Below are 21,341 nucleotides of genomic sequence, written 5' to 3'. Positions count from 1 at the left end.
TTCTAAAATGTTCTCTGCCAGATACATGAGAGATGATGTACAAATATATGAACAAACAAAAATTATTCAATCGAGAGCCTGTCTGGATGGACCTTTGTGTGTGTGCCTACTGCTAAAAGAGCACCCTCTGTCTACCTTGGCCTAAAAAGCAGATATGCTTATCTATGCAGTCATGCTGTGTGAAGAAAGCTGAACAGGATGTGACTCAATACACTGCTAATATTATCAGCTAGAGAAGATAATCTGCATTTTTCAGTATGATTCAGCCCAACACATTCTCCATTAATAGGGTCAATCTGGTGGTGGGGTGGAGGAGAGAATTCACATTTTAACATAAAGCCTTATAATACGTTTATTGTGTATGTCTCCTATCTTTCTGCATTACTTAAAAAAAAACAAGCAAATCACCTCCATGTCAAAGAATGTAGGGGGTAAATGTAATGAATAAGCTACAGAGCAGTGTAAATGTAATGAATGAGCTGTAGAACAGGGGTTCCCAAACGTTTTGGTATGGCGACCCACAAGTCCAAATGTACTTGGTGTGGAGACCCACTGAAAAACAGAGCATGCACAAATCAATACAACCACAAAAATCTGGGATCTACTTTCACAGGCTTCATGAGCCAATTTTGGGTCAGGACCCACAGGTTGGGCAACACTGATCTAGAATAAGCCTGTACAGTTTGTAACCCACAGTCCTATATTTATTCTCTTGGAAGTGCTGGTCCTCCTATTCCTTGCAATGTGTTGTTCTTGTTTTGGGAATGCCTTCATCTCTTTATAAGTCATAAGACAGTGCCTCCTCCCCATATGGAATTCATTCTTTTAGTATGCCTAGCCAGAACTCACAACACTGACTTTGAATATACACAGAGCGCATCTCCATTTGTGTTGAGTAACCACATTCCTAAGTATAAGATCAATGCAGGTAGTGAGTTCCAAATATGTATTTAAAAAACTCAGTTACAATAATTGTGGGCACAATCCAAAGGAACCTTTGCCTGTATAAACAGAAGAGCAGATGGGCATGGATAAGTTTACCTAAGAAGACCCGAAGTTTAGCATATGGGAGTTTTGCAATTCTGTCTTCAACCCTCATTTAAAAGAGGACAAACAAGTATGAAAATACAAGAAATGAAATGAAGGGACCTGGCCAGATCAAGCAGTTAGTAAAATCTCACTAGATGCTGCTCCTTTAAGAGGTTGCCCAATGAAATGTTTTGTCTGAGCTGATGTCACTATGCGGCTGTGTGTGAACCAGGAAACGGAAAAATCCCAGCCATTTTTAGGAATTCAAGTACGGGAAAATAACATAATTCTAAGGTCAAAATAAGAGCGAAAGTTGCCGCATGGTCTTTTAAATCTGATTTCTGTTTGAAGGCGCCGTGTATTAAAAAGGTAAGATAAATAAATATGAACAAAAATCAAATCCCAGAAGAATCGAAGAAAGTTTTAAAAATAAACGAGTTTAAGGATGAAAGGACACTGAATTTTATCGGCTATGAAAAGGAATAGGAATGGAATTCTTAAGAAGCAATGTAGGCACGCTTTAGCAAGCATTTAATATACTAAAACCAATACTTAAAAAAATTACTAATGCAGAAATCGCGTTCACCCTTACTTGGGAGTAAGTCTTAACGAAACTCACCTGGGCTTGCTGCAGAACAGGGAATAACAGGCTGGTGCTGCTCTCCTTTCACTTTTGCTTCCCTTTCTTGTGTAAGCGCAAACTCTCAAAAATCAGCTTGGCCCTTGAGTACCTGCACAGTCGGAACCTACCGAAAACAAGACTTAGTCAGTATAATGGTATGTGTGCGATAGGGCTGTTCGAGTAATTATTATGGATTTTTACAACTTGACATTAGTTTGTGTGTTTAAATAGATCTAATGGTATGGGTTGAAGAACATATAATTGCTAATCCAGAACAGTTATCTAAATTACTGTGATGAAGGGTTTCTGTGGCTTTCAAGGATTTCACTGTGTCAGATTGTCACCGAAGTTGAATTTTAGTGTCCTTCTCAGACCACTGGCAATCTGGATGCCTCTACTAGTAATTAAATGTCTGCAGGAGATGCAGACTAAAATTGGAGTTACTTGGGAGGAGACATAAATTGTGATCCACAAGCCATTTTAGCTGTTGTACTTCTGTCTGAAGGAGAACCGGTACTGGCTAAAGTATTGGGCCAGGAGCAGGGTTGACATTCCTAGAGACGAAGCTCCGCAGATGACTATGAGCTGGTCACTCTCTCTCTCTCAGCCTAATTAATCAAGGTTAATGTGGTAATAGGGGAAATGAGATGCCAACCCACAAGTTCTTGAAGGCTCCCTGCTATGAGGGTGGGGCTGGCCCAGTGACCAGCAACACATCAGTGGGCCATAATTTTCCTCAGTAGAAGCTGACAGGAAGGGGTGTGTGAGAAAGTTTAAGACAGAGGGGCAGATAAAGGTTGGTTGGAAATTGTGTGTGAAGGATAGAATGAAGCAGGAAAAGGGGGAAAAATGGATGAGCAAGTCATCATGGCTTTCCTCTTGTGTATTTCTAAATGAGTATTAAACTCAGTTTAATCTATCTGACATATTTTTATCTTGCCTTTCCTCCAAGGATCTCAGAGAATACATAGTTTTATCCTACCACATTTCCTCTGTATCCTGCTCTCCATACTATTTTCTCTTTCCCTGCCCCAGCAATTCCCATATCCTTTCCCTGCTGCATTCTGTCCTTTCTCAGCCATTAACCAACTTTCCTTTTATCTTCAGTTACATTTACTATTTATTTACTTCATTTATACCTCACCTTTCTCCACAGTGAGGATGAAAGCAGCTTACATAATTCCCTAGTCCTCCTGTCTATCCTCACAACAACCCTATGAGGTTGGTTAGGATGAAAGTATGTGACTGGCCTCAAATTATCCAGCAAGCTTCCACAGTAAGATGGGAATTTGAACCTGGGTGCGCCAGACATTACTCTGAAGTTCTACATGGCACTGGCGTTCATAGAGTTCCTGCTGTTGAACAGTAGGAAGCCACCAAGCATTGAATCATGCAAATAAACTGACCTAGTGGTTCCTTCCAGACATAAAGTTGCCAACCTCCAGGTGGGACCTGGAGATCTCCCAGAATTGCTACTGACATCCAGACAACAGATATCTGCCCCCTTGGAAAAAATGGCTGCTTTGCAGGATGGACTGCATGGCATTAAAACTGAGTGAGTCCCATTCCTACCCTCAATTATGCCCTCCCTAGACTCCCCCCCCCAAAAAAAAATCAGTCTTTAGGAATTTCTCAGCCTGCAGTTGTTAACCCTACCCCCAGATCTGGACCTGATGAGTCCTCCCTCAAAGGGCAAAACAGTCCTAGAAAAGGCCCTGCTTTTTACTCACAGAAACTCCAAGCCTGGAATGCTGTGGTTGCCTACCAGTGGCAACTGAGGGATTCTGTTCCTTAAAGCTACATGACCCCTTTTATTTTTTGTATTTTTAAGACTCCTCGGTGTATTTTTAAAAGTCATTCCAGCAAACTAGCATGTTTTTTGTGTTTGTAGAAAAATCTGTCTTGGACTTGCCCAGTCATAGCTCCAAATATCAGATATGCTCATGAGAAACTCACAGGAATATTCCCTCACAGGTTGTCACTTAAAACCCCCAGCCATTTTCTGTACCTTTCCCTCTCATCCACAGCTTGCTGCTTTCCCTACCTATCCCCCGCCTGAGCACTCCATTCACTCCTCCCTCATTGCTCTGCTTCCTTATCCCCACCCTTCTGCATTCCCCACCCACACTCCAGAATGATGCATCTATCTCCTCCATTGATGCAGGGCTTGCAGTACACACTCCCTCATCATCACTGGGTCGACCTCTGTGGCTTCTGGGCCATTGCGACTTCTGGCCTCCTTGTTGCTGGGTCAGCCCCTTCTCCACCATTGCAGGAGCCACTGCTAAAGCCAAGCGGCCAGAGGCATAGCTAGGGAAAATGGAACTCAGAGCAAAATCTGAGTTTCCCTGAGCTAGGGAGGGTTGCTGGGGTGGGGGTGTGGGGGCCTTGTTTGCCCAGGGATCTTTGGATCCCTGGGCCAGGGTGGGGGCTGGAAGGCCTCTGCTGGGTCCCCGTGGGCCTGGCTGGCCCTTTGGGTTGGCAGGAAGGTTTTTTGAGGTGGCAAGGTGGTGGTGGCAGGAAGTCCTCAGCTGTGCCCCTGTGGTCCCAGGCCATGCCCCCCCCATGTCCCACTTAGGCAGCGGTCCCGGGCTGGGACTGGGCCGAGGGGGGAAGGAGGAGGGATGCGGGGGCGATTTTCTGTTTCCATGTGACCCAATGGGGACCCCCCTGGGGCATTTGTCCCCAGGGTGCCTTGTTGAAGCTCTACCTCTGTGAGCGACCCTCCTTGTCTGCCTGCTTTCTCACTGGTCAGCCCACCTCCCCCTGATGATCATTGAGCTAATACAGCTTCTGAAAACAGACAGTTCTCCTTGCCTCCAGCCTCCTTACCAGTGAGCTCATCTCCCCCACAAGGTAATTGAGTAAATCCCTGCTGCTGAAGCCAAGTGGCCTGCTGCAGTTGCTGGCTGCTGACCTCCTCACTGGTCAGCCCTTCCACTCACCAAGATCGCTGAGCTGCTGCTGCTGAAGCCAGGATGCTTTTTGCCTGGCCCTCTGAGGTTGCCAGCCTACTCACCACTGGCCTGCCTTCCCCCATCATCGCTGCTAGATTCCCCGCTCCTCCCTGAGAAGAGAGGTATGTTGACTGTGCAGGCTTAGGTGACATTCTCATTCTGGAGGGATTTAAACCCACCATATAATTTTTTTGCAGTTATGTTTCTGCAAATCTGGGTACACCACCACATTTGTAGAAAAATTCTTTTCTCTCAGTGTGGGTCTGATCTGTAGATTTAGACATCTGCAGATCTGCTCACACTTGAGAAATAGAGATATAGATAATTTATTAATGCAAGCTGGAATCCTAAATCATAGTGAGGGCATGTGGCAGTAGTAGAAACCAAGTGAAGAACCAGACAGAGATTCCAGAAAGCTCTAGTAAGACAGGATTCTCCTCCTGCTTCTTTTTCCTTATTCATTCCTGTTTTTCTCTACCTCACAAGCTCAGGCTTTGGAAAACAAGAGGCTAGAACAGTGTTTTCCAATGTTTTCGACGTCACGGTACCCTTGACCTCACTCTTCATATCTCACGGTACCCCTGCCATCCTCACCCCACCTTCCCCTCCCAGGGGGTGGGGGTGGGTGGGAAATGGCTGCTGACCTTGCAGCAGGCCCTGCCCCTGGGCCAGCTACATATCCTTGCTAGTGCCGGTGGGAGACACCACAAAAGTGAGGGGGGACCGGTAGCATTGCCACGGTACGCCTGGGACATGCTCACTGCATCCCAGGGTACCATGGAACCCTGATTGGGAATCACTGGGCTAGAAGATGGTTTCCTTCCTGCAGGGCAGCTGTCCTCCCAGAACTAAGAACCTGAGATTCCATCTGGGTTTCCCATTAGAAAACATAGCTGTTTTCTGTAGAGTGTTTTCTGGGTTGTGTGGGTATGGTCTGGTAGTTTTTGCTATTAACATTTTACCCCCATTTATAGCTGGCATCTTCAGAGACATGTCACGGTGAGATGTGTTTCTGTCAAACAAAAACTACCAGACCACAACCACAGAGCCTGGAAAATCCACAATAGCTAGTTGATTCCAGCTGTGAAAGTCCACCACGATATAGATCTGTTGGGTTAAGGTTTTACTACTCTCAGTGCCAGATGATAGGCACAGGCAATGCCATACTTCCAGGTGGATTTCATTGGTCACTGTTTCAGTGAGGCTGCTGTTATGGGACTTTGCTAATAATGATGCATAGCATTTGAATAATGCTTCCAAGTGTTCAAAATGCTTTGGGTATATGTTTTCTTTTCAAGCTTTCTGAATCTTTTACATGCATTTGCAGAGGTGAAAGGGTAGAGTAAATTCTGAGGTTGAGAGAGCAGGACTTGCCAAAGCCTACCTGGAAGCTGTTGGTTTATAGCTCAGCCCCTTCCCTGCATGCAGAATAATGCACTTTGAATCCACTTTTAATGCCCTTTGCAGCTGGATTTTACTGTGCGGAATAGCAAAATCCACTTTCAAACAATTGTGAAAGTGGATTGAAAGTGCATTATTCTGCATGTGTGGAAGGGGCCTCAGTCTCTTAATTGCTGTGCTACACCAGCCCTCACCTGAGCAATAAAATCCTGAACTAAACTGGGGGCACAGTTAGCAACAAATTACCCTATTAAGAGGGCGATGCAAATTGTTTCCTCTTATATTTTATAACATTGAAGAAAATGTGTTCTTTGATATGGGCCAAACAATGTGCCAAAGTGGTTTAGCCAGGTTTGGTTTCGATTAGTTCTCTTATCGATAATTTCAGTTAGAGTTTAGCTCTTTGGTTTTCCAGTGGTTGTTTGCATTATTATTACAAAGGCTGATGTTGTTAGTCATAGAGAACCAGAAGACCTTAACAGATAATAGAAGAAGGAAGATGATGTCCTTTGGCGACATGCAGAAGACAATAAACAACCCGGTAACTAGATCATTTTGTTCTTTGTAGACACCAATAGACTTTACCAATAGATTTCATCTTAAGAATGTGCTTAGACATGGGAAATTAATTAACTGAGATTTATACCCCACCCTATTCAGAGATCTCAGGGCGGCATTCAAAATTATAAGCAACAGTAAATCATCAGTAAAAAAATAGAACACAACCCCTAAAAACCCAGTAGCATTACCCACCCACATAACCTCCCCCACCCCAAACCAGCAGCCACCAGAGAGGGCATTTAAGGGGTCAATGGCCTGGGTGAATAGGAAGGTTTTTGCTAGATGCCGAAACCCATAAAGGATTAATGAAATGACAACTTTGTCAAAAACCTGAATGACAACCATCTCTTTCAAGTTACCAAGTTATTCAGATCTTTTTGGTTTGTCTGAGACTTGTCATAGATCTAGTAGTACCTTTTCAGTGATGGCACCTCACCTGTTGATGGCTGTCTTCCTTGAGGCTTAGCAGGGTCCTTCCTGCCGCTCTCTCTTGCGTCAGCCCCTCAAACTCAGGCTTTTTAGAAAAAGGTTTGATCTTTTAAAATTGTTTTTACAGTCTTTTTGTAGCCTGAGAATTGTTTTACAATGATCATTTTATATTGTGGTTTTTGTTCGCTGACTGGCTTTTAAAATAATGTATTAATTATAATGATATTTTGCAGTTTTATGACTATCGTGTTTTACTTTGTAATTTACCTTCACCTGGTTTCAGGAGAGGTGGTGGTAACATTTTTTAAACAAATAAGTAGGATAATTAGGTGTAGAATTAATATTTTGGTCTCTGGCAATATAGTGAGCAGAAACAGGCTGCATCTGTACTACAGGTGTGAGTGTGTGCATGCATCTATGAAAAGCCATTCCTGTTTGTAAATACACCAGTCGGTAAACTGTTGCTGCCACCTCTGACAATTACAGGAGTAGCAGGGCTCTTGATCAGTCTTGATGATTCCTGCATTAAATCAAGTCAGGGAATGAAATGTGAAATCAACTGGAGGGCTTGGAAAAGAGCGGCCACAAGGAAACATGAAGCAAAGTATGTCCTTTTGAAGAGGAAGAGAGGAACATTGCTGCTGGCCATATTGGTTGGCTTTATGGCTCTGAGGACCACTCTAGGTCCTGATTCCTTGTAGTGGAAGCAGTATGCTGATTCTTAACACAATGCTACACCAGGACATGAATACTGGTATGCATACCCCATGGAAACCTATACCAGGGATTTGTTCTTCAGGGACTCAGTTGATAAAAACAAGAAGTTGTATGTTGGCTGCTTTAAAACAAATGTATGCTGGGAATGTGTTTATTTGACTAAAGCTGTTTTCAGCCTTAGTCGGGCGGCCTTTTACCAGTAGAACATCAGCCAGATATCCATGCTGAGGAGCCATGACAAAAATCCACTACACTTTGGTCTCCTGTTGGCTGTCTTCGTGGTGGTGGTGGGGCAAAGAGCAAGCTCATAGACCAATCTGGGAGCCCAGCAGATAAGATCCACTTGCTGGAACAAATGTGGCTTCTCTGACATGTGGCCATCTTCAAGCCAGGGTATGAGCTTTCCTCCCCACACAGTCATAATGTACAACAAGAGAATGGGAAAGGAGGTAGATGGGGCTATGATTACACTCTGCATGAATGCATGAGATTAGGGAACTTTTACAGTTCTGGAAAGTGAATCCTCAGTCACCTGTGAAGTTGTTCTGGATGCTTTAAGAATGTATGCAGACACACACACACGTACATGGTTTCTCATGTATTCTTGACTGAGAGTTTCTTTGAACTAGCAAAATTGGCAGGTTGAGCTTAACAGTGAGAGAGATCCTGCTCCCAAATTTTGCTTCTTGCAGTTTAAACCTGTTTTTTCTGATTAGTGAAAAACATCAAAGATTAAAAATACAAATAAATACTTTTTCCTGATGTGTGAGGCTTAATAACTCTTTCCCTCTTTTCTTTTATAGGTTATTCCATATATTAGGACTATCCTTGGTGGCCTTCAACCCCTAGAGCTAGTGGTAGTGCGTGGATATGTTCCAGAAGATTCAGATAGGTAAGTGTAAAAAGAAGATATTTGCAAAGACTAATCTCGTGGTGCATGTTACAGGTGAGCTGGCAAAGAAATAACAGACATGCATCTTTCATTTGGCTTGGAGTACTTTTACAGGAACTGCATATGTCTTTCCATTACAAAATTAAATAATAATTTGAAAGCCTTGATCCTTGATTTCAAATGCTTATGACTACGAAGGAGAATTGGTTTAATCGTTCAAGTGGAATCGCTCCATTCTAATTTCTATTGAGCATGTGTGCACGAAGATAGTGATAGATTGAATTGTTATACAAGAGCTCTGACTTACGTGGCATTCCATTTGTGTGTGTGTACACACATATATAAAGACATGCACACACACAAAAATTATGAAATGTTGGCCAGAATTATGAAAATGTGTTTTATTGTTGTTCTGGAATTGTTTTGTTGTTCTGGAATTGCTGTAGTTCAGATCAGCACATATTCTTCTTTTAATTAATAACTCATTAGATCTCTGTTAGGGACAGTGACGGCGGAGATCTTTGTTGTTCTTATGGACTGTACCAGTCCTTTTCCTCTTAAAGAGTGGAAGCAGTAGAATTTAGGTTTAATATAGCCACATCATGTTGCCCAGAATGTCAGAGCAATTACATTATCCTCGTGAGTTAGGCAAAGGCCTGGGCCTTCTGTTGATATGTTCCAAAATTTTGGCATTACATGTCAGATGTGGAATCTGGAGCAAGCATAGGAAGCAATCATAAAATTACCCATACCTGACTTGGATGGTTGGAATTGTTTTGCTGCTCTTGCCTAGTGAGCTGAATTGACCAGTCCATTTCAATTTCCTACAAGGTTCCAGGTAGACTTCCAGTGTGGCAATAGTGCGAAACCTCGTGCTGATGTCGCCTTCCATTTCAATCCCCGGTTTAAAAAATCTGGTTGCATTGTTTGCAATACCCTAGAGCACGAAAGATGGGGTTCGGAAGAGATCGTGTACGTGATGCCTTTTGAAAAAGGAAAATCATTTGAGATTGTTTTCATGGTTCTGCTCGATAAATTCCAGGTGAGCTGTTTGGGGTCAATGAATGGGTTAAACAGTCTGTCTGGTGGTCAGATTCAGTGGGTGTGATCCAAACAAAGTTACGCACTGAAGTCCTGTTACTTTCAGTAGAAGAGGAGATAAGCAAGGCTTAATTCTCCCATTGAGATCAGTGTGACTTGTGTACCATTTCAACCAACTCATTAGATCTTTGTTAGGGATCAATTTCTGAATTAGGGTTCCTTTCATGCCCTGCAGGTTAATTTGCTTTAATTGTTGCATTGTTGTTATGAATAAAATGTGTGATTCATGAGGAGTAGAGTTCTAAAACCTTGTAGATGTCTTCCATTTTTTTTCTGCCATTGATAATGGAGATCAGGAATACAGCCTTCAGTCTGCAGGGTAGCCTGGGAAGGAACTAGGTGAGCTGGCATTCGATCTGTGGGCCCAAGGTTCACGCACGAGGGCAGCATAAGGGGTGTTGGGGGCTTTGCCACATTTGCAAGTGTCCTCTTATATCTTTAATTTTGAGAACTACTAGAATATATTATGTTAATGTATAGGGTCTAGTAGATGGGAGACATTTGCTACAGGGACGTAGGTATAGATTTTTTATGGGGGGGTTCGGGGTGGGGCCACATCCCCACCCGCCCCAGGGCATGCCCACGCCTCCCCAAGCCCCACCCCTGGCCTAGCGCTTATAAAAGCAGCTCTCCAAGGTTGGGGATGGCAGACTCCCCTGCCCTGCGCTCCCCTGCCCCTCCCCTCTGGGCTGAGGCATAGAGGGAAAATGGAGCCTGGTGCAAAATCTGAGTTTTGCGCCCCCACCCCCCCGGGGCAGCCGCTGTGATGCAGGAATCCACCCCCAAACAGCATCACTTTCAATGGTGTTTAAACTAGATCCACCTTAAAGGGAGAATCTGGGATCCCTAGTTAAACAACATTGAAAGTGATGCTGTTTGGGGGTGGATTATCCCCCACCCTGAAACAGCATCACTTTCAATGTGGCGTAATGGTAAAGAGCAGGTGCATTCTAATCTGGAGGAACCAGGTTTGATTCCCTGCTCTGCCACTTAAGCTGTGGAGGCTTATCTGGGGAATTCAGATTAGCCTGTGCACTCCCACACACGCCAGCTGGGTGACCTTGGGCTAGTCACAGCTTTTCGGAGCTCTCTCAGCCCCACCCACCTGACAGGGTGTTTGTTGTGAGGGAGCAAGGGCAAGGAGATTGTAAGCCCCTTTGAGTCTCCTACAGGAGAGAAAGGGGGGCTATAAATCCAAACTCTTCTTCTTCTTCTTCTAAACTGAGGACCTCAGATTCTCCCTTTAAATCCATGCCGAAGGGGGTGGATTTAAAAGGAGAATCTGGGGAAATTTGGGGGGTGCCTGCTGTCAGGGGTGCAATGATTAATCTAGAAGCACCAAACGTTCAGGGTATCTTTAGGAGTCTCTCCTAATGATACCACCCAGGTTTGGTGAAGTTTGGTTCAGGGGGTCCAAAGTTATGGACCCTCAAAGATGTAGCCCCATCTCCTAAGCTCCCATTGGAAACAATGGGGGATGGGGGCACCCCCTTTGGGAGTCCATAGCTTTGGACTCCCTGGACCAAACTTCACAAAACCTGGGTGGCATCAATAAGAGACTCTCCTGATAGTATATCCCAGGTTTGGTGAAGTTTGGCTCAGGATGTCCAAAGTTATGGGCCCTCAAAGATGTAGCCTTCATCTTCTATTAGCTCCCATTGAAAACAATGGAGGATGGGGCACTCCCTTTGGAAGTCCATAGCTTTGGACCCCCTGGACCAAACTTCACAAAGCCTGGGTGGTATCAATAAGGGACTCTCCTGATAATACATCCCAGGTTTGGTGAAGTTTGGTTCAGGGGGTCCAAAGTTATGGACCCTCAAAGGTGTAGTCCCCATCTTCTATTAGTTCCCATTGGAAACAATGGAGGATGGGGGCACCCCCTTTGGGAGTCCATAACTTTGGACCCCCTGAACCAAACCTCACCAAAACTGGGTAGTATCATCAGGAGAGTCCCCCAAACAATCCCCGAAAGTTTGGTGCTGCTAGCCCAAAACATGCGCCCCCTGCAGGCCAAAAACAAAAAAGCACTAAAACGTTTTAAAAACCCACAAACGGGTGGGCGGAGCTTAGGACATGAATGGGGGGGTTCAAACCCGAGAACCCCCCCCCCTTACCTACGTGCATGATTTGCTAGTAAGGCTTGGCAGTGCTCTGTCTGGCTTTTGTATGGGTAGGGAAAAATTAATGTGGTAGTTCCAAAAGGTTTTTATTAATAATACAACACATATCAGTTCAGCACTTGTCTGTTAATTTGGCCTGTGCTTTGCTTTTATATATCATTGTTGTAAAAATAATTTCTGCACTTTTTCTCATCTATACACCTATTGTCCTCCAGCAAGTGCATGTTTGGGGTTTTAATTGCCTTAACAGATTTGTGCAGTTGCACCCATAATTCTCATGCAAGGTTTTCTGCATCATCTCCCCCTTCCCCAGACTGAATACTTGTGAATCTTGATTGAACTGGATATCTTTGTAAAATGCTTGCCTTTATTTTCAGAACTGTTTAAAACAAAAATAAAGTATCACATTTTCTATTTAAAAAGTCTTCTATGTGCTCAAAATGTCTTTGAATATGACAGAAGTGCTAATGCACTGTAAAACTCTTGTTTTTTCCCCACTAGGTTGCTGTAAATGGAAAACATTTGTTGATCTACAAGCATAGAATTAACCTTGAAAAAATAAATACACTTGGAATATATGGAAAAGTGGAAGTCCAGATGATTGATTTTATTTCAAATAACGTAAGTTATTCTTAGTTTTAGAACTACATTTTCTTATTTTTAAAATCCTGTTTTCACGTGATAGTGGACTGGATTGAAACACAAAGGACTGGTTCATAACTGTGAACAAAACAAGTCTCAGAAACATCAGGAGGAGGGAAAGATCTCACCTGGAGCAGTAATTTGCACTTTCAGTGGAGAAGTGCCCAGTGATTCTCTTGTATCCCACGGCAAACTGTCACAGTTTGAAACAGGTTAATGCAAGCCAGAGACATAACCTGTTGTTCACAAAGACCCATTATGCATGGAATGCTTATTTTGGGGCTCCCTGCACAGTGGGCTTGTAATGAGTTCTCCTCACATTTCTCTTGCACATAAAAAGGCATTCACTCCTGCCACAGACCTTTTCTGCAGAGAACTCTCCCAGCCTGGTTCCCTTAACTCTTCCCACCAAGTAATCCTTAAAGGCACAAATCTCATACACCTGGAGTCAAAATGGCTTTGCCGTTTAAGTTGCACTTATATTGATATTACTGTTCCAAAAATAATCCCCCCCCCCCCATGAAAGAGGCAAAGGCTGCTAAAGAAGGGGACTGTCCCAGAGCTGATATTCTCCCCCCCCCCCCCCCCCAAAAAAAAATTTCTGCTGCTTCTGCTCCAAGCATTCTCGGTTGTTATTATATCAATTATCTCAACATATCAATAGGAGAAGGCAGAGGTCAGTGTGTTTTAGCTAAACCTGCGTAAGTGAGCTTCTTTCTGTGACCTGCAGCAGCCAGCAACATGGAGGGGGAGGCAAGGGGGAAGGCAGTGTGAGGATGGCAGTGTGAGGGAGTGGAAAGGCTGCTTATGGGCAGAGGGAAGATGTCCAGGGCAAAGCTGTGCTCACTGGCAAATCTGTCCTGCTCTGGCAGTGAAGCAAATTAAAATTGTGCTAGAAATGGTCTGACTTGCCTCAGAGGGGATGGAAAGTGAAAGTGGGGCTTGAGGGAATACATCTGTACAAGATATCTTGCCGAGACAGACATTTGCCCGTATCACGCAGCACACACCACATGCATAACAGGTCAAAGACATCCAAAGTTCAGGGTTTTTTAAGCAACTGGCTTTGGAGAAGTAATTTGACATCTTGTTTATCTGTGTTAAATTAACAGACCAATTAGAAATGACCCATTCCCAGTCAGACCACAGCCCAATTTATTTGAGAACTATGCTTCATAATTGCACTTTCGCCCACAGAAAAGCTTGGCTTTTACTCCCGCTATCACTGCCATGCTGATGAACCTGATAATTTTATTTGAAAGCCATGTAAAAACCATCAGTCTTCCAGTCAGCTTGTGGAATTTTGAAAAAGTTAATATTCAGGGAAAATACCTGTCCCATCAATGTTCATCTCTCAACCTCTCTTTTCTCTGCAGTCTTTTCAAGGTTCTCAGCCATCCTTGCTAGGGGCAACCAAGGAAAAGGTGGGAAATGTATGCATTTGCATTCTCTATCTGAGTTCACCGGTGATGTTTGCTTCACATTCTAACAAACTGTTCTTCTTTTTTTTAACAGGACAAAGTACCTAGGGAATCACAGTTTGTAAGTATATTTCTGAGGTTGTACTCAGACTTCACAACTAGCAGCGTTTTGTCCATACTACCCTGTTTCTCCAAAAATAAGACATCCCCTGAGAATAAGACGTAGTAGAGGTTTTGCTGAAGTGCTAAATATAAAACATCCCCTGAAAGTAAGACGTAGCAAAGTTTTTGTTTGGAAGCATGCCCATCGACCAGAGCATGCAGCTGTGGACCGGAAAAATAAGACATCCCCTGAAAATAAGACAAAGCGCATCTCTGGGAGCAAAAATTAATATAAGACACTCTTATTTTCGGAGAAACACGGTAGGCATGAACAAAGCTGTTTGCCCTGCATGCATTTGGACTCGCCTCTGTGTGCCCCTGCTATAGCATACAGAGTGAGATTATGGCAACCTGGAGTTTGATTTAAGGGTTCGCAAATTCAGGAGTCTTCGGTCATGCTTTATGCACCATTGAGAGGTGGAAGAGTTATGTGAGCATTGCAGTGAGATGTGTTCATTTCTGTCAGAAAAACTGCTCTTTGTTTTAATATCTGAATGTAACCACAATGTAAATCTTATTTGAACTATAACCCAAGAAATACCAAGGGAAAACATGCTTATAATGTTGTATGACGGACTTTTTTTTTAGTATATGCATATCCATAAAGAACTTCTCAGTTTAATGCTCACTTTCTCCCCTTATCTACTTAAAAAAAAAAAAAGGGGGGGGGGGTAGAATATCTGTTTAGGGAGCTCAGTGGATTGATGGCTTCTCAGCCCCTTCAGACTGACTGCAGCAGCACTTGCTGTTCTGTACAGCAGGGCAATTTTTCTTTATGCACACTGGTACATGGATTGTAAACTGCTTCAAAAACTTGAGCTATGACTTCTGGGGAAAATGGCGTTTTGAACAGATGAGCCTTTGGCAGTCTCTGCCACACATTCCTGGAAGGAGTGGTTGCTGGGCAATAGCTGGCATTAGGGCAGACAGGGTCTGGTCCTAACCTCTCCAACAGCTTCTGGAGACCTTCAGTTTGACAGGTGAACTGGTTTGGGCATTTTTTCTGATCTGCTACCTCTGATACAACGCAGGATCAGTAACGTGTGTGTCAGCAGCCTTTCCAATTTTTCACCCATGTTTCTTCGATGTTTACTTTCACTTTTTTCTAGGCGCTCTTGTCTTTTGGGCTTTCTGTATCTTTATGTGTTTGTATATTATTATTTTCTTTCTTGTGTCTTTTTTTACTCTCTGTTGCTATGTTGTTATGCTTTGTAAGAAAAATAAATGACATAAAAAAAGAAAACTTGAAGTAGTAAACAGCTTAGTAAAATAAATCATTACTGACTACAGGCTTTCTTGCCTTAGCGTACAATAGATCTATTTTTGAGAGTCTCTTACACATGCTTAAAAATTATAGAGGAGCAGCAAGTTAAATGGCTGCAGTTTTGGTGATTATGAAATGTTAAGAGGTCTGAAATGTATATGTGAGATGTAGGTTTTGAAGTGCTGGGATTTTCTCTTACATGTATAACTTTCTGACATCAGAGATCCACTTATCTCTTGTAAGAAAGCTAATAGTTTTATCTATCTGACACAACTTTGGTTTTGTTCCCATGGGCTGTGGGAAGTTCTGGAGGAATTATGCAGTTGAAGCAAGCAGGCATGGGCTACTCATATCTGATATAAAAATAGACAAATATTTGAACCCATCTGAGCAGCAGGTGTTCTGTGACTGGAAAGATTAAAGGAAACAGTCCTTAGTGCAAAAAGACCACACTCGGTGGTCATAGATGTTTGATGCTTTTGATCCTGCTGCATGTGAGACCTAATGGTGGCCCCAATCCAGAGAAATCTAGGTGCAAGAAGCACATTGACTTTTGCTTACTCTCAGCATTGTGCAGGATAATAAGCCCCTGGATGTTCAGATTTGAGTCCATCAGCACCTTAGAAATGAACAAGATATCTGACAAAGGGTGCTTTGACTCTTGAAAGCTTATACTCTGAAAACCTTGTTGATCTTTAAGGTGCTACTGGACTTGAATTCCACTGCAGACCATCATGGCTACTCTCTGAAACTATCTATCTAGGTGTTTAGGTGGTAACTAATTTGCCCAAATAATGGTTTGATAAGGTAACTACTTGTTTCCTCTTGCTTTCTGAGTTCCACACTAGGCCAAAGTTCTTTTTATCATTATCTAGCTGTGGAAATACACAACCCCCTGCAAGATGGTGGAAACCAATTAGGGCTTTCAACAAGGAACCACTTGTGTAGCAGAAGCAAGAACAGTTGATGTTAAACATGTAAATTTTCTCTTAGTAAAGTGCCTCATAAAATATATGCTCAGAAATAGGTAAAACCAGGAAGCGTTGTTCAAAGTGTTTCTAAAGTTAACTTTATTCTTAGGTGATTAAAAAAGGGAATTAGAATAATTTTCAACAGTATGTGCATTCCCACAAAATTGCAGCCCATTAATTTGGAGTAGTTAACTAAACTTGATTGTCTTTTCAGGTAGTTCCTTATGTTGCACCACTTAATTCTGCTGTTGCGCCTGGACAAACCATTGTCATTAAAGGAGAAGTTAATGAAAATGCAAATAGGTTAGTAAACTACCTAATTAGACTAATGCACTGCTGTTTGTTTGTCCTGAATATACTCTCAGTGAAATCCTAAGCAAAGTTACACTCTTCTAAGGCCATTAAAGTCAGTGGGCTTAGAAGGGTGCATCTCTGCTTAGGACTGCACAATAAAACTTCAGGCACCTTTCTGGCCATCAGATGTTTAACTACCATAACGTATGTGTATGTTCTACAACTTGCTGACTGCAGAAGAGTAAAACTTGCAAGCAGCTTAGTTTTCACAAGAGAAGAAAGGGTTCTTTGGTTAAGAATCTGACCATTGAAGATGGGGAGCCTTTACAGACAGGCAGAAGACTAAACTGGAAACTTAATGAGAAGAGAACCATGAAAGAAGGGAAATGGGAACGAAATGAGAAGAGAACCATGAAAGAAAGCAAACGAAAAACAAATTGCAATCAGAGGCATGTTTTAGAACAGTGATGGCGAACCTTTTTGAGACCGAGTGCCCAAACTGCAACCCAAAACCCACTTATTTATCGCGAAGTGCCAACACGGCAGTTTAACCTGAATACTGAGGTTTTAGTTTAGAAAAAACAGTTGGCTCCGAGGCGTGCGTTACTTGGGAGTAAGCTTGGTGGCAGTCTGTGGCTTTGCATTGAAGCAACCGTGCAACTCTTCCAATGGGTGAATCATGACCCTAGGAGGGTTTACTCAGAAGCAAGCCCCGTTGTCAGCAACCGAGCTTACTCCCAGGTAAAGGATTGTGCTTTAGTTCTTCCCATGAAAATCAGTGAGGTTTAACAGCGCTTAACAGGGTTACCTGCACTGTCTCCCCAAAACTAGGTCTTAGGTTTAATGCTAGTAATCCAGCAGCCTAGATGGGGAGGGGGGCTCTGTTTGCGCGTGCCCACAGAGAGGGCTCTGAGTGCCACCTCTGGCACCTGTGCCATAGGTTCGCCATCACTGTTTTAGAAGAAACAAAGTTAGCAAGATGGTTGAGAAACATGAATCTAATAGAAAGAAAAGAGGCCGTAGCCTGTCAAAGTTGGATTCCACATGGGCCAAAAACAGTGATGTGGAAATGGTGTAAAATGGTGTAAGAGGGTTTACACTGGGGTGGTGTATGGTTCTGGGCTGTATGGCCGTGTTCTAGTAGCATTCTCTCCTGACGTTTCGCCTTCATCTGTGGCTGACATCTTCAGATGCAGGCGAAACATCATGAGAGAATGCTACTAGAATATATCCATACAGCCTGGAACCACACAACATCCCAGTGATTCTGGCCGTGAAAGCCTTCAACAATACACTGAACATCTCTACAGGGGTTACACCATTTTCACACTGCTGTTTTTGTCCCATGCGGAATCTGCCAAAGCAAAAGTTATGAGAAAGTGTACAAAGGAAATTCCAAGGTGAAAGGGATGCTGAGAGACATCTTTCACAGGACCTAATGATAAGGGGAGTGCAGTAGCCAGAGAGCTTTAGAGAGAAGGTGGATAATTGGGGTCAGAGAGGCTAAAGCGGTGGTAGGAAGGAGTGGGGGACTGCATTTCATTTTGATCTGTCAAGCTACCTTTGGCTATAGGTCTCCAGTATTGTTATATACATATGCATTTAATCTCCTATTATGATTGTAAGCTTCAAAGTCTGTATTCAATGCTGTGTATAACATCTTATGGATATACTTGTGGCAGTGAAATTTCACAGGCTAAATTTAGCTCATTCTAGTAAAAATAATTCAGACTGGTTTAGTATTACGGATACTTTCGAAGCTGCCATGGGTCAGTGTCATATCCTCTATACACCATGCTTTTGATACTAGGAATAGTAGCAAATATTTGGCACAGGACTTTGCAGGAATTGTAATTCATTACTGAGGATGTGATGTAAGATGCTGCCTCTGCCCTTCTGAAGTCAATAGTAAAACTTCTATAAGATGAATGGACTTGATTGCAACTGTAAATAAGCCTTAAGCAGTCCCTCTAACCAATATTTTTTTCAGACAGCCACAGAAATGGTTTAAAAATTCACTTCAAATTGACAGTTTCTAACCAGGACATCTGTGGCAGCTGATACTCATAAACCTTAATGTTGGTGATTGCTAATTTCCAGAAAACTTTCAGTCTGTTCACTCTTTCTTACTTCTGCCCCCATCTGGTCAACTGATAGTTACATTGGTATAAGATTAACACCAATGTTTTATTTGCAGCTTTTCTATAAACCTTAAACCCAGTGACACATCAGATATTGCTCTGCATTTGAATCCCCGAATAAAAGCTAATGTTTTTGTGAGGAATTCTTACCTGCATGACAGTTGGGGAGAAGAAGAAAGGAATATCAATCATTTTCCTTTTTGTCCAGGAATGTATTTTGAGGTAACCAATTAAACAATTCATACTTAAACTACATTTGGATGGGGGAGAAGAATGGGTTATTATGTAGTTATCAGAAAACGTGTGCAAAATCATGCATTATGCCTTTTCTGATCAGCATGTAGCAGAGTGTTCTAGATATCAGGATAACTTGATAACTAACCATTACAACAGAGGCTGATAGATTCAACATACGTCCTTTTCAAGTTACAGGATAAATCTTCCTAACAATAAAGCAGTTGGCCTGTTACGATCATGAAAGCAATAAAATTGCAACAGCCCCAGAATCCAGAGACTTTTATGTAGTTGGGCTTCCTTAGGTATGCATGCAAATGACAGTGTAAATTAGTTCAAAACTCCAGACTAAGAACGGATTATGCATCATGAACCATTGAATATTGAGTGAGTTAAGGAGTGCGAAGAACAGATTATTTGCTTGAGACTTTAGAGAATCCTGGAAGAAGGCCTCTTATAGCTAGGGGTTTTCCAAATTGTCCCCTTCCCAAGTTGTACTAGTCCTCCATCTTGCAACTCTCCAGCAAAAGTTTATTGACGCAGTGGCTCAAACAAAGCAATGCTAATCGAGACTCCCAAGATATTAGTCAATCAATCAGTACCTTTATTGGCATAAAAGAAAAATAAATTTGGGTGTACAGATCAGAATGTTTAAATTCTGTTCATATGAAAAATAAAAACACATTGAGCATATTTTGACCACCAGATGGAGTCATCATTAACTGGAAGCCTTAGATGGTCTTGTTTTGAGAGCAAAGGTGAGGTAGGTGGAAACTGTGGAAGAGATTTTTTAAGGGTTCTTACCCTCCCGCAATAGGCTTGTAAGTTGGGTATTTGAGTAAGATAGAAATATTGGTGGTGTAAAAAGTAAAGGTTGAAGAATCTCTCCCTCAAGTTAGCAAACAGCTGGCAGTCTCATAAGATGTGTAAGAGAGTATCTGGCCCAAGATAATCCAAGATATGTGGATTAGTGAGGAACATTTAGTTGATATTACCAGGGAATTATCCTATGATGCAGTGAAAAAAATCTAATTACAGGCCCTGATCCTATGCATAAATTTTAGTTAAATTAGCTGTTTCTATCAATTAAAGAAGCATGTTGTTTATGGCAAATGGTACCTTTCCAGTTCTTGGCTGCAGCTCAGAGGTTGTGGTTTAACTGACCCTTAGTACAGCTGCCTATAAGATTCTGTTGTAAAGCACAAAGAACTAGCAAGCAGCCGTGGGGTGGAGTCTATCCCAACCAACTCCCCACTCCCCTGAACAAAAATTGAAGCCTTCCTCCAACATAAGGGGCTCTTTTCATTGTACTGTACCCATTTAAACCTGTGCGGATAAACATGTTCAGAAACATATGAGAATACATGTTCTATGAAGAATTAAAATTGCATTCTTATTCATTCCTACTTCCCTCTTTAGTTGGCAATTTTTTCTGTAAATTAGCCCAGTTTGAGCAATCCGTGTTTTTGGATGGGTTGCAGTCTTTCTCCTCTCTTCACATTATCTACAACCTGAGTATGGTTTTTGTTTGACTAAGGATACCATTTTTGTTTAACTTTCAGCTGATAATATTCTGTGATGCTCTTCATTACAAAGTTGCTGTGAATGGTGTGCACACTCTGGAGTACAAGCATCGGTTCAAACAACTTGGCAAGATTAACACATTGGAAATCTGTGGGGATATTCGACTGCTGGATGTCAGATACTGGTAGCCATGAAGCATGTTCTGTTTGCATTAAAGAATGTTTCTCTGATCACTTTTTGTAATCTGGGAAAGACAGGGAGCAGTGATAATCTAATGTGTAAATTGCAACTATTCTCAATATAAAATATCAGCTTTGCTCGAGATTACCAGTGCTATATTCATACAAGTGAATCAGCAGGCTACACTAGCATTCTATGACCCTGCCCCTGATTATTTTGTAACTGAAGGACTGGAAGATTTTGAAAAACTGTTTACTTTCACCAGGCTCTCACCTTTTTAGAACATTATAGAAAGTATTACAAACCAGCAAAAGCCATTAGATGTATATGTTTAACATGTTGCATTATATTACAAGGACATCAGTATTCCATTAGGGATAGTGTGTGGCAACCAAGACAATGTTGACTACGTCTCCCTCTGATGCAAGACTGGACACAGATGGACCAAATGGTAGGATGCAGTCCACCATTATCAGTCTTTCTCTGCTTATTAAAATAGTTAAGAAGTTAAAACTTCCACCACAGGTCTTATTTCACAAAAAACATGGAAAAGTTTGTATTCCCACAAAGTCTTTATACAGCTTTGGAGAGTTCAAAACTGAATTGTAATTTATGTGAAGCAGTGTAGAAAACTCCCTGCTTGAAAAATAAAACTAATATTGTACAAATTCAAGGG

The 21,341-nt window shown here is 42.3% G+C and overlaps 1 protein-coding gene across 2 annotated transcripts; it reads left to right on the top strand.

Moving 5' to 3' along the window:
- Positions 1-1,256: 1,256 nt before the first annotated feature.
- LGALS8 (galectin 8) lies at positions 1,257-21,333 on the top strand. Of its 2 annotated transcripts, XM_048485702.1 has the most exons (10): positions 1,257-1,398; positions 6,465-6,550; positions 8,520-8,608; positions 9,440-9,650; positions 12,334-12,453; positions 13,851-13,898; positions 13,990-14,016; positions 16,507-16,595; positions 18,784-18,949; positions 20,524-21,333. In XM_048485702.1, the coding sequence occupies exons 2-10, from the start codon at positions 6,509-6,511 to the stop codon at positions 20,671-20,673; spliced, it is 942 nt and encodes a 313-aa protein (XP_048341659.1). In that variant the 5' UTR covers positions 1,257-1,398; positions 6,465-6,508; the 3' UTR covers positions 20,674-21,333. The 2 variants fall into 2 exon arrangements, with proteins under 2 accessions (XP_048341659.1, XP_048341668.1); XM_048485711.1 differs by lacking the exon at positions 13,851-13,898.
- The last annotated feature ends 8 nt before the right edge of the window (positions 21,334-21,341 follow it).

The sequence above is a fragment of the Sphaerodactylus townsendi genome, linkage group LG01 (assembly GCF_021028975.2).
Source record: "Sphaerodactylus townsendi isolate TG3544 linkage group LG01, MPM_Stown_v2.3, whole genome shotgun sequence".
Taxonomy (NCBI): domain Eukaryota; kingdom Metazoa; phylum Chordata; class Lepidosauria; order Squamata; family Sphaerodactylidae; genus Sphaerodactylus; species Sphaerodactylus townsendi.
This window is presented reverse-complemented; position numbering and strand designations above follow the sequence as displayed.